The sequence below is a fragment of the Eptatretus burgeri genome, chromosome 1 (assembly GCF_056783735.1).
Source record: "Eptatretus burgeri isolate ZD-2024b chromosome 1, Ebu_testis_v1, whole genome shotgun sequence".
NCBI lineage: Eukaryota > Metazoa > Chordata > Myxini > Myxiniformes > Myxinidae > Eptatretus > Eptatretus burgeri.
In genome coordinates, this window is record NC_140961.1 from 63,986,840 (window position 1) to 63,999,339 (window position 12,500).

Sequence of the window (12,500 nt, forward strand, 5' to 3'; positions counted from 1 at the left end):
TAATATATCGCACATGTGCACTACAATGTTTCTTACAAGTGTGTGCTGTGATCTGGAGAAAGAAACAGGAACACTGGATTTGATGATTCATACCATACACCTCATTCACTGTATGAATGGTTTTCAAAGTGTTCTCCAAACGACATACATGCTCACAAGTGTTCAAGACACACCAATGTTGTTCTTTTTTAATAGGGCAATGCATAGAGACCGAGCATAAACAACGAACAACCTTGCCGGTGAATGTACATCTGACAATTAACGATCTATATTAAAGTGTTTCTGTTTATGGATGCACACACTCACAGACAGATCGAACAGCCTTTCATGGCCCTTCGAGAACAGGCTGGTGAAGCTAAATATACAGAGACTATTGGGATTCTAAATAAATTATTAAAATTATTTTGAACTATGTATTATATACTTTTTGGTGAGTCTGACTATTCTCAGAATCTCATTCGTATAATCCCTTTTGAACTACTCACCACTACTTTCACCAGACTCATGCAGTAGAATAATGGTTGGAGCATTCGCTCCAAGTCTGGGAGGTCGGCGGTTTGAGCCTGACCCCGGTCAAGTCATACCAAAGACTTAAAGAATGGTATGTGCTGCTTCCTTGGTTGAAGCTCAGCATTTGAAAGGAGGGGGCATGGACAAACCACCATAAGTTGGCAATATGTAAATATACACATCTACACATATGTATACATATACATATCGGCTAAACTGTTGAAGGAGCTTCTCATTTCTCACAAGATTCCATGGCCATTCAATAAAGAAAATACCAATTTCAATTACATGAAAAAAATACTAACACTGCCTGCAGACTTCGAGTGTTATGCAGTACTGTATGTACAAGGAAATACAAGGAATTTTAACGCGGGAGGACGTCGTTTGGCCCATTATTCCTGTGCTACATCAACACCACAATAATTAAATTGATTAGTTTATCGACTCGATTCCCCTGACGGTGCTGAGAGGGGATGGGATGATAACAGTGGAGATGGGGGGGGTGGAAATGAAGGTGGTTGTAGGGTGAGGAGTGAACAAACACAAACAGCACATCCACCTTTGACGAGACACCCTCAAAGACACCACAATCATCCATCCATAAATAAACCAGTCCTGCCAATATTCATGTTCAACTCTATCCCCAATGCTTCTCGGTACCTATCGAATGCCAATTTAAATTTATTTGCTGGTTCTGCTGTCACTAACTTTTGAGGGAGACCATTCCATGTATGAACTACTCTTTCTTTGATCCTGGAATGGTATCGATGCTGGAATGTAATATTGCATGCTCACCATCCACATCTCCAAGCACTTTGTCACTTTTATCAAAAGTTATCTTCGCAAAGGGGCATCATCAACCCTTTATGAAAGTAAAGATTCTAAAGTTTCTCCTTGCAAAAATTTAATATGCTGAAAATACGTTTGCTCAATAAACATCTCCATTTAATTGAGAGGCCTCAGCGATCGGCTTGAGTAATTTTTTGGTGTCAGAAGCGATTATATCAAATGGAACCAGTTGCTTCTCATAAATAATACGTAAACAATTCAAAGTAATTGCACAATCAGCTGCAGCATAAGTGCATTTGGAAGGAGCCAACAGGAAAAGTGCAAAATGGTCTCCATGAAAACACGGTTCAACACCAGCCGAGCAGACAAACAATGTCATTGATCTTTGCGCCGAAAAAGTTGTCTGTTTCTTAAATAATGAACTTGCAGGAACTGGGGCAACTCCAAACCTTTTCTGCATCCCTTTGTGCTTGTTGTACTTAAATCAACACACTTGATTCCACAGCTGGTGTTTGTGTAGCACTCACTTGGTGCTGTCGGCTGTTACTAAGTCCGTAGACAGATGCTGATCCCTAGCCCAGTTTTCGGTTAAATGTCTGAAATGTATTATGAGCCATACACCATTGGATGAACACTTTCAGGGGTTATACCAATTTATGACAAGAGCAGTACTTACTTTGTGGTGTGCGGTGAGATGAGAATGGTTTCTGTCTCCTTGAGTGGTATCGCCGCCAGGAACCAAATGCAGGCACCGAGTGGTACTGAAGTCTTGGTATGAGAACAGGAGCGGTGGTCTGCCGTAGAGTGCAGTCACATTGGCACTGGCAATGTCGGGCCCGAGCCCAAGCCAGAAAACAGGCCACGAGCAGCAGAGAACCTAGGAGCTTAAGCATGGGAAAGCTGAGAACGGCAGGAGCCGTCAAGGCCAGCAAGCCAGGAAGGTGGCTTTGCCAATGTCCTAGCAATGGTCAAGGGAAAGAGGCAAATAAGATCTGAGGGGAAAGTGTTGCTTCTTGGCTAATAGGAAGGTTTGACTTGAATGCTCTCCCTCTTATTTTTGGTCCATGGAATTGAGAATAAAAGGGTTAGAGACACCATGCTGTGAGAGCAATTCGTTTCAGGACAAAAGGAAGAGGGGGGAGGGTTTGGTTGGTGGTGGCGATGGTGGTGGGGGCTTGCTTGGTAAATGTACCATCGTTTCCAGAAACTTTTCATGCACAAATCCGGATCTGCCTGCCAACCTGTGGCACATTCCATCACACGTATCTCAGAAACATCAATCTGGAGAATGTTTTTTTATTTTCATCCGCAAAACTTGAGCCGGGAAAGCAAATGCAACAAAGTGTGTGTTCTCAACTTCAAAGCATTGTTTACAAATCAAGTTCATGAAAGCCAGAGCTGTCAGGACAGGAGAAGGCTTGTTTTCAAACATTGCTCGCATGCTTTTTATCGCTATTGTCACAAAGGGTGAGAATCGAGCACACCATGGGAATTGATGAATAATCACAGGAAGCTTTATTGAAAACACAATAAAAAAGAGATATAGGCTGAAGCCAGTGACCTCATCGATTTCTGCACAAACAACAAACGAATCGATACTTCACGATTTAAAGACGTTTGGAAATCACATGCTGCAACCCCTGGGAACATTACGATTATCTATTAATTCAAGTAATGGTCCATGGACTGAAAGATGACAGCAAATCCGGTCCAAAGCACACAAATCCAGCCAGCAGAATCAAAGTGAAGTAGGAGACCATGATGCAAAATGGATGAGCATTTAAATTAGCATAACCAATTGTAATTAAAAAGTGAAAGGAATGCTTGTTTCAAGACTATGGCAACCTTTAGCTCTCTCTGATTTGGTATGGTCTGTGGTCACCCATTCACGAGGTGGCCTTGCATTGGCACAGAGAGGAGGAAATTGAGTGGCGGGCTGAAGGAGCTGCCAGTCCGAAAAAGAGAGGAAGAGAGAGGGAGAGGGAGAGACCAAAGTGACAAAAACGAATTCAGAGAGAGAGGGTGAGGAGAGAGTCGCAGACTGTGAGAAAGGGGACGCACATAATGAAAGCCTAATCAAGACAGGGTGGAAATAATGGAGCACAACAGGAAATTGCACACCGTATATATTACCCCTTCCACTTTTACCAAAAATTAGTAACTGAAGAAAAAGATAATTGGAATTGGAATCACCTGAGGGCATAATTTCGAGAGAAAAAAAAGAAAACAATATTCATGATCCAGAGTTATTTGGAAATATAGAAAGGTTTATTTAATTATTTTGGTTTTATGTGAGTGAGTGAGTGAGTGAGTGAGTAAAGAGATGGGGAGAGAATTGTAGGAGGAGGGGATTGGTTTCAATAAAATCCTTAGCACTAGTAACAAATTTCAGCACAAAGGCGACCGCGGTGAGGTTTGGCATGTGCGGCAAGGCGCGGCTCCCCCAGATGAATTGCCCTTTGTGTCGCTGCTTGAAGCAAGACGAGCTTCGTCGTTCCGGCAGAGAGAAGGAGAGAAGGAGCGCGGCAGGACACAGTGTGGAGGAAGTGGGGTAGACGAAGACATGGGGCCTGGGGAGATGCGGATCAGAGAAGAGGGTGATTAAAACGACCACTACTACTAATGCCATCTTTGCTTAAATTCTTCAAGTCACTTGCTTTCAGACGCTAAATACAAAACCATTGTCCCAGTGTTGTATGCAAACTACTATTTATGAGAATCATTTATGCCCAAATGACAAAGGGAAAAATGTTCAAAAGGTTCAGGTTGATCGAGTTATTCAGGTAATTGATAAAAAAGACATCTGTTTGTTATTGATGCCAAGTCAAATACACAAAAGTAAGTCTACTGTAAGTCCAATACACATCTTCTACTGTAAGTCCACATGAGGGGAGGAAGGATCTGGTCAGTGCATGCAGTGTGAATGGGAGGGGAAGGGGGTGGTCAAAATTTTGCTATTCTATGGGTGGTAATAAATAGAAGGCTGCAAAATAAGTGTCAATCTTTTTGCACGAAGTTTTTATTAACTTTAAAAGAGATACTAGAGTTATTGAAAAGCTTTGTGGATGTCCCCTCGTGGACCATGACCTTGAGTTTCCACATGAAAAAAAAACCATTTCAATACAGTTTACATGTTGAGCACAACCAATGAACACTATCTGAAATGTACGCTCTCCTTTAATGGTTGCTCTGAAAATGAGTAATGTCCCTCAGAGGCATGATCATCTTCCTAGTCCACTTGCTGAAACTACTATATATATATATATATATATATATATATATATATATATATATATATATTTTCTCCTATTCATGGACATTTCTTTTCTGACCAATCAGTTTATTTTGAGATGGTAACACTTTTGTTTGATTTCTCAAACAGAATATACTTCTGTTTTTAAATGGTTTTTGAAATGTCTTACCTGATGCTCAATTCAGAGCTGTGACTGTATTTCTTTTTATCGATATTCGCGATGCCTACCTATCACTTCGCTGACGGGTTTCATAAAAAGACAGCATGTTGGACTTCACAAACATACTGCATGTACATCTACACGTGAATCTCAATAAGGATGTAAAATTAAGTGATATATGAAAGACGGATTTTTTTTAATAACACGTAATTGTGGTTGTTGTTGTTGTTGTTGTGTTGCCCCGGTCAGTTCTTCTCGAACAGGTACCCTGCACGGAGATAGCCGATCGATCTCCCAGAAGCGACCCAGAGATCTCTCACATCTATGATGTTGTGCTCGTCTAAGTGGAGCCAGAACCATGCAGTCTTCCATAATGTGTTTTGTTATGTGTGAGGTGACCTGGCAGAGTTTGCCGATGTCTTCAGTGGTGACGTCAAGTCTGTGTTTCTCGTGCAAGGCCCGTGGGTGGTGTCCACAGCAGAGGTGTGCAAGGTGAACACGATCGCACCTGGAGAGTATCTTCACTGCCCAGGATGGGTGGGGGTTTACTGCCCAGGCCACTGTTTGGGCCCAGTTTGTTTATTGCGTTTATGGTGATGTGGTGTGGATGTGTTTTTTGTAGTTTCCGTTGTTCATTGGGGGGATGTTTTTGAGGATGTCACTGGAGTGTCTTTGTGAGCTTGTGATGTCACTTTAATGTGTCTAGGGGTCAGTGGGTGGTTGAACATGTAATGGCAAGGGTCTATATGGTTGGCACTTGCCGTTGCAAGGAACTGTGCACCTCTCATGTCCAGGTGGTCTCTGATTTTTAGCATTTTCACCTCTGTGTGTAGGTGTTTGATGGGTGTTGTTAATGTGCAACCTGTGATGATGTGAAGGGCTTTGTTTTTTTATGGTCTATAGGGTGTTGATATGTTTGTTTGATGGGCTGGAGGCCCAAGATGAGCTGGCATAGTTAATGACTGACCTAATGTACTGTTTGTATATTGGTGATGACGTTTCTTTGTGGTATCAGAAGTCGGTGCTTGTGAGTGCCCGAAGTTAGTTCAGCCTGGGTGTGCGTGTTTTTTTTTTTAATGTTCGTGATGTGATCTGAGAATGACAATGATGTGTTAAAAGTGATGCTGAGAATTTTTGTTTGGTGTGTACGGGAAAGGGATGTTGCTCAGTGTGGTGTGTGGTGCAGCACTATGTTCCTTGGTGTAATTCGTTAAAAGAGTGATTGTTGATTTTGAGGAGGCTACTTTCAGTCTGTTGATGGTGAGCCAGGTTTGTGGGGTGCTGAAGAAGGGTTGAAGTTGTGTTGTGGCGGTGTTGATGTTCCTATGAGTCGAGGTGACGGTTATATCGTCCGCATACAAGGCTATTTGTATGTTATTGGGTGGTTGTAGAATGTCGTTTATGAACAGATTAAAGAGTGTGGGGGAGATGATTGAGCCTTGAGGGACTCCATGAGGAAAGTATCGTGTGCGTGATGAGTTGCTGTTGAAAATTACGAATGACTGTCTGCATGATAGCAGTTGACTTGGCACTGTTTGGTGTTGTGCATGTTTGTGTTGAGTATTTTGTTTGTAAGAGTTTTGAGAGCATGTCAAATGCTTTGCTGTTGTCTACTCTGGTGAGAAAAGTGTGTTTTTGTGGTTTCCTATTGCGGAAGCCTTCAAAAGTGTTTTTTGTGAGGTTTGTGAGGAGAATGGTGTGGTTTGGTCTGAATCCGTGATGGATGTTTGAGAGAGATATGTGAGGGTTTGTGAGTGTGAGTATTAGGCGTTCTGTAACTTTGGAGAATGTCCAAAGTAATGTTATTGGTCTATGGGAGGCTGCTTTGGTGGGATCTTTGTTTTGTTGAAGGAGGGTAATGATTTTGCTGAGTTTCCAAATTTGGGGAATTCTTGAGTGTTGGTCAGAGAAAATGCTTCGATTTGTGAGGGCTGATTTGCCATGTGGTCCAAGGTGTTTTAAATGTAAATTGGAGTTGTTGTCAGGGCTGGTAGGCTGCGAGTTATTTTTTAATGTTTTTCATGATTTTTGTTGCTTGTGCAGGAGTGAATGAAATGATGGTGGTGTCAAGTAGGCAGCTAAGTTTGTGTCATTTAATACTTCTTTTCTCTTTTCTGGGTCCTATATGACTTGTGTTCGGTGAGGTGCTACGTATGGCGTTATACAAGTGTTTAATATTGGTTGAGTGGTCTAGTTTGCATAGAAAGGAGGGCCAGTTTTTTTTTTCATTATGATTTTGTTGTTGATTTCTGTGTTTAGCGTTTGAATCCTTTCTGGTGCTCTGGGTGTTGGTGTGTTGTGTTTTAAGTTGTCTTGTTATTTGAAGAGGTGTGTGATTTATGGTACGTCATTGGGGTTTTATTTTTTGACATTTCCCATTGGAATGTATTTAGTAGCTGCGGTTGTGATAATCATATTGAACTGTTTGATGTGGATGTCAATATTGGTGATGTTATTATTGTTGAGTTGATGGAATTCTTGTTCAGTGTCATGCATAAAGTTATCCCACATTCTTTTTTTTTTAATGAATATTTTGTTTTTCTTTGCATCGAGTTCTATAGCTGTGTTGATTGAAGTACGTTGAAGTACAACGCGTCCTGAGACAAACACCACGCCGACGCTTCTGGAGACAAACACTGCCCCGACGCGTCTGGAGACAAACACCGCCCCGACGCGTCCGGAGATAAACACCACACCGACACGTCCGGAGACAGACACCACACCGACACGTCCGGAGACAAACACCACCCCGACTCATCCAGAAACAAACACCGCCCCGACGCATCCAGAGACAAGCACAGCCCTGACATGTCCAGAGACAAACAAAGCCCCGTCGCATCCGGAGACAAACACCACCCCGACGTGTCCAGAGACAAACACCACGCCAACGCGTCTGGAGACAAACACTGCCCCGACGCGTCTGGAGACAAACACTGCCCTGACGCGTCTGGAGACAAACACCGCCCCGACGCGTCCGGAGACAAACACCACACCGACACGTCCGGAGAGAAACACCACACCGACACGTCCGGAGAGAAACACCGCCTCAACACGTCCGGAGACAAACACCACCCCGACTCCTCCAGAGACAAACACCGCCCCGACGCATCCAGAGACAAGCACAGCCCTGACATGTCCAGAGACAAACAAAGCCCCAACGCATCCGGAGACAAACACCACCCCGACGTGTCCAGAGACAAACACCACCCTGATGCATCTGGAGACAAACACCATCCTGAACTATCCCCAGAGAGAAACATCCACCCAGATATGAACACAGCCCAGACACATTCGGAAACAAACACCACTTCGCTCAGGATGACGGAGCGCGAACCACTTTTCAGGGTGACGGATAATGAACCACTCGCTCAGGAAGAATGGAGCATGAACCACTCGCTCAGAATGACAAAGCACAGTCTGGCTATCGACTACAGGGTGCTCGGCAAGTAGCTTAAGCACTCAAGGAAGCACTCCAGATAAATGGTTGATAAAGAACGGCTGGCCAGACTGTGTCTGCATACCATACATGTAATGTAGGACAACCCTGGAAACATTGCAAAGTTAAATCGCCCATGAAACAAACATTGCAGATAATCCACCATGTTGCCTGCGCATCTGTGCACGTGAAATGTGGTACATTGTTCGCGGTCCGCGCAAACGTTATGATTTTACTTTAAAACATCCGTTTTCACCAGATTTGCTTTGATTTCCTGCAGAGCACCTTGCAAAACCTCCAAAAATATGGACAATGATCTGGTAGACGCTATGGATAAGCAGTCCCTCTGGGGGACAGGGCGCGATGACTAGCAGTGAATGCATTAAATTATTTAGCTCAATGAAGCTGGTTAATTTTGGCATGGTCCTAAATTTTTTCTTCACTCAATATAATTCTCCAAACAGGAGAAAAAGGTAAGTTTAATCCTTTGGAAATTTCACATTTTCGTGTGTATCTGTAGAGAAGGAGTGAGCAGAGCCTTGCTTGCTTTAAGTAAATAGGTACAGTTTATCGGCTTAGTTATAAGACTCGTTATTTCTTTAAATTACCAGATTTCACTCCAGCTTCTGCCACTTCTTTAGTCTGGACGATAGCCAATCCACAAAACCGAAATAATATTTCGATTATATACTTTAATTAGACCGTGAGAGGAGATCGTGGAAAATCAAATCATATAGTGCATGAAATCGCTCTAAGCTCCTAATTTGAAAAATATAGCACTTACAAAAGTGATGTAAACAGTGATTTCTAGCTCCGATGAACAGACATTTGATAATATGAGTGAGGAAAGTGAAAAAAAAACTATCATTAAGAAATTGATGTGGCCTTTTCCAAGTCCAGGCATTGTTGAGAAGGCCAAAAAACATGGCAGCTTCAGACCCCGGCGAGGTTGCCCAGGGGACGCCTTAAGACCCCAATGAGCAAGGTGGCTGAGGATGCACCTCATGAAGGATATAATTAAATAAGGCCGTTAATTATCTTCAAAAAGGGTGTTTAAATTAACCCAAACACCAATTTTCATTCATGCACTTCCTTGGAGTTCCCTTAGTATGCATGCAAAGTTTCAGGCTGCTAGGTTTTATGGTTTTGGAGTTCTGGACACACACTCACGCACGCACGCACGCACGCACGCACGCACACACACACACACACACACACACACACACACACACTTATTAGTGTAGATAAAATCACATGAGAACAAAGGAAGGTCACATGACTCTCACATATACATCTCCACTATTGAATTTATAATTTCACTTAATATTTGCAGTTTGTATTATGAGAAACTTTACGCTTGACGAGCTCAGAAAGTTCTCCAAGTCTTTCATTGTGCAGAGGCACAGCCCTTTCTCTCAAGTACTTTTCCAAGTACTTTTTTGCTTATTTCAGAAGCTTTGTGAGCCATTTTTTGATAACAAACCTTATCTCCGACACACAGTTTACTTTACGATGCCCTGGATGCCAAAGCCTCCTCAGGTTTCTGTGCATGCACACCAAGCATTCTGGAGTGGAATAAGTCATTTTGAAAGTGTCATGTTAAGTTATACAGGAAATGACATCAATGTTGGCCAAAACATTCTGGGCAAAACCAAGGTGGCAGCCAAGATAATCATGTGTGATGTGAAATATAGTAGTATCATTAATTATCGATACCTTTGAAGAAATGAATTTTAAAAAAAATGCTGAAATTTAAAGGAAAATTCAAAAAACGTGATTATTACTGAATGGTATTGGGCATGATCACACACACACACACCAGTCAAGCAACCAGTTTGAGTCGAACAAGTAAGTTTGAATAATTTCTGGATTCTTCTCACAAAATTGAGGAAGAATTGGATAACTGTGTGGGAAGGGTAGAAACAATCATTCAATTCCCTCGAAATTCATTAAAATGAGTACAAGGTTGGTTTTAAAAGACCTCATGTTTGATGAAAAGGTAACTCATGTGGCCATGACAAGAGAGTTCATTCAGAATTTAATTCAGGTATAATTTCTTGAATATTTCAAAACATTCACTGCAGTACTGTAGCTGTGACTTCCTCAGCAATGACTTGATACAAGCAATGCGCACACGATGGCGAGGTATGCTGTTTTTGGGCGTAACTTTACTGCACGGTAATGCTCATCCTTGCATGGCAAACGTGACCCCTGTTACTCGAGCATAGATGGATTGGGAGGTTTAAAATCATCCCCCGTACAATCCAACTTGTGACTGTCACCTTATGATTTTCATCGCTTTCGACCACTCAAAGAACATCTGGATGAGAACAAGTTTATAAATGATGAAAATATCAAAGCACGAGTCCTGAAATTAGTATACACATCCAAAAGATTTCTGTGCAAATGGCATCAAGTTGATGTCACACCAATAGAACAAGTGTGTATGTGCAGCAAGGGAATACCTTGAAAAATAGATGAAGTTTGGACAACTTCCCCGTGGCCCAAACGTCTTGATTTTGTGGAATAAATGGTCGACATCAACCTTGATCGACTGGTATAATTTTCAATGTAATCCTTTCTTCATGCATCTACTTGTCCGATATCTTATTCACCTTTCTGCTGCCTGCATATTTCTTTTCTCTGATCAACCACTTGGTACCAAAGTGCCTTCAGTGTTATTTCACCATAAAATGGATGAAACAACATCGTTAAGTTGATCTCAAAAACGTTAAATTGGATGCTAATTTTCTACCCTCTCTCATGAAAACCCTGCAGCTACACAAGCCCCCAAGGCCTTTGTTCACAGCCTAATCGCACTGGCAACTATTGAAGGTTTACAATCCAAAACATCATCAGCATCTCTTACCACTGTGCTAAAGGCCTTACTTATGTTCTTTCTCAACAGGGAGTCCACATCAACAGGATGTGTTGTCTATGACATGCCAAACATTCAACCTTTTCCCTCTCTCCAAGTCACTATGACATCCACAAATCCTCCACCCACCATAGTTACTTTACACGCTGACCCCCTCCCACCTTTGACTCACAAAGCAAAAGTCACTAAAACCAATTTTGTGCCATACTTCTTCAAATGAAATAGCTTCTGTTAATCGGTTACAATTTCCCAAGCAGAGTTTTGGAGAAAACAAAACAATGCATGCATGCTGTGAAATGGCCTTATTGCAAATTGAGCAAGTTGCGATAAATTTACGTGCATTCACAAAGAAATACAGAACAGTCTCGATCAAGAAGAAAAATATAATGAGAATGCAATGTGAACGAGAAACAAAGCCAACTTCCTTCTATGTGGGGGTGTTCAAAAGGTTCAATGGTTAAACTGCTCACAATATTCGAGAACAAGCTAAAAAGGTCGAACGAAGTACTCGTATATAATATTTAAAACAACTACCTCCAGCACCGAAGGTGGACAGAGGTGATGTTTTCACTCCTGGTTGTCTGTTTATTACTTGGCAAAAGACAAAAAAATTGTAAAAAAAAATTTGCCAAGTATGTTGATCTGTTCCGTTAGTTTGTTTGTATGTCCGCTCGCCTTCATCCCAAAGCATTCAGCCAATCATTCAGAAACTTTCGCAGATTGTAGGCAACAAAGTTTCACGAGGTAAATATAGACCAAATTTCTGAAATTGTCAATTTTCATCCCATTGACTTAACATTTGAACAGAATTTTCATATCAGCTCACTGAATTCAACCACCAACTATTTTTGACTGTCCATCATCCTTCTAAGGACAGCAAAATGAGTGCCAGCTTGCTGGTATCCTATGTCGGAGTGGAGACCCATCCAGGATTGTGCCCAATAGCCAATAAGACTGCTTAGGCAGCACCAACACTCAGCACAGAATATGGTCCCAATGGATGGATGGATGGATGGATATATATATATATATATATAGTGTTGTGGTTCTCGGAACCGCATGCCTACAACAAATAGGTGTCCCAAGACAGTTATTCCATTATAAAACGTGTAGATAGACCCCTTGCTTTTGTTTAGCGGGACAACAAGGGAGTGCGCTGTGATGATCTAATAGCTCGGCTTGCTTAAATCATTTTCTTCTTCATTTCATCCCTACTCTTCTTCTTTTCTGATTATTCCTGAGGTAAATCAGCCACGTGCGCCTTCGCTGTAAGGTGGGGCCTCGTGGAGGCCAGCGCGTGTGGCGCCGCGGTGGGGAAAGTGCAGCGCCGAGTCATGTGATGTGCTTGTTGGTGCGGGATTATCGACTCGAGTTTCCGATGATCTGGGAAAGATTGCCGGTTGCATTAAAAAGGCATGGGAATAATTACCTCCGAAGAGGCTGCACAAATGGTGTTTTTCACGGCACAGGAAAC

At 42.2% G+C, this 12,500-nt stretch overlaps 1 protein-coding gene and 1 long non-coding RNA gene across 5 annotated transcripts in view; both read right to left on the reverse strand.

Moving 5' to 3' along the window:
• Nucleotides 1-2,282, reverse strand: part of LOC147034601 (roundabout homolog 1-like) — a 451,205-nt gene extending 448,923 nt beyond the window's left edge. For 2 of the 4 annotated variants that reach the window (XM_085885921.1, XM_085885946.1), the window contains exon 1: nt 1,976-2,282. In XM_085885921.1, the coding sequence (XP_085742047.1) occupies nt 1,976-2,192 (217 nt within the window). In that variant the 5' untranslated portion in view covers nt 2,193-2,282. The remainder of the gene's footprint in view (nt 1-1,975) is intronic. The other 2 variants (XM_085885911.1, XM_085885928.1) reach the window with 2 other exon arrangements.
• Nucleotides 2,283-2,662: 380 nt separating this feature from the next.
• Nucleotides 2,663-12,500, reverse strand: part of LOC147034604 (uncharacterized) — a 19,206-nt gene continuing 9,368 nt past the window's right edge. Inside the window, exon 3 of the long non-coding RNA XR_015060298.1 lies at nt 2,663-3,869. This is a non-coding gene — a long non-coding RNA (uncharacterized LOC147034604). The remainder of the gene's footprint in view (nt 3,870-12,500) is intronic.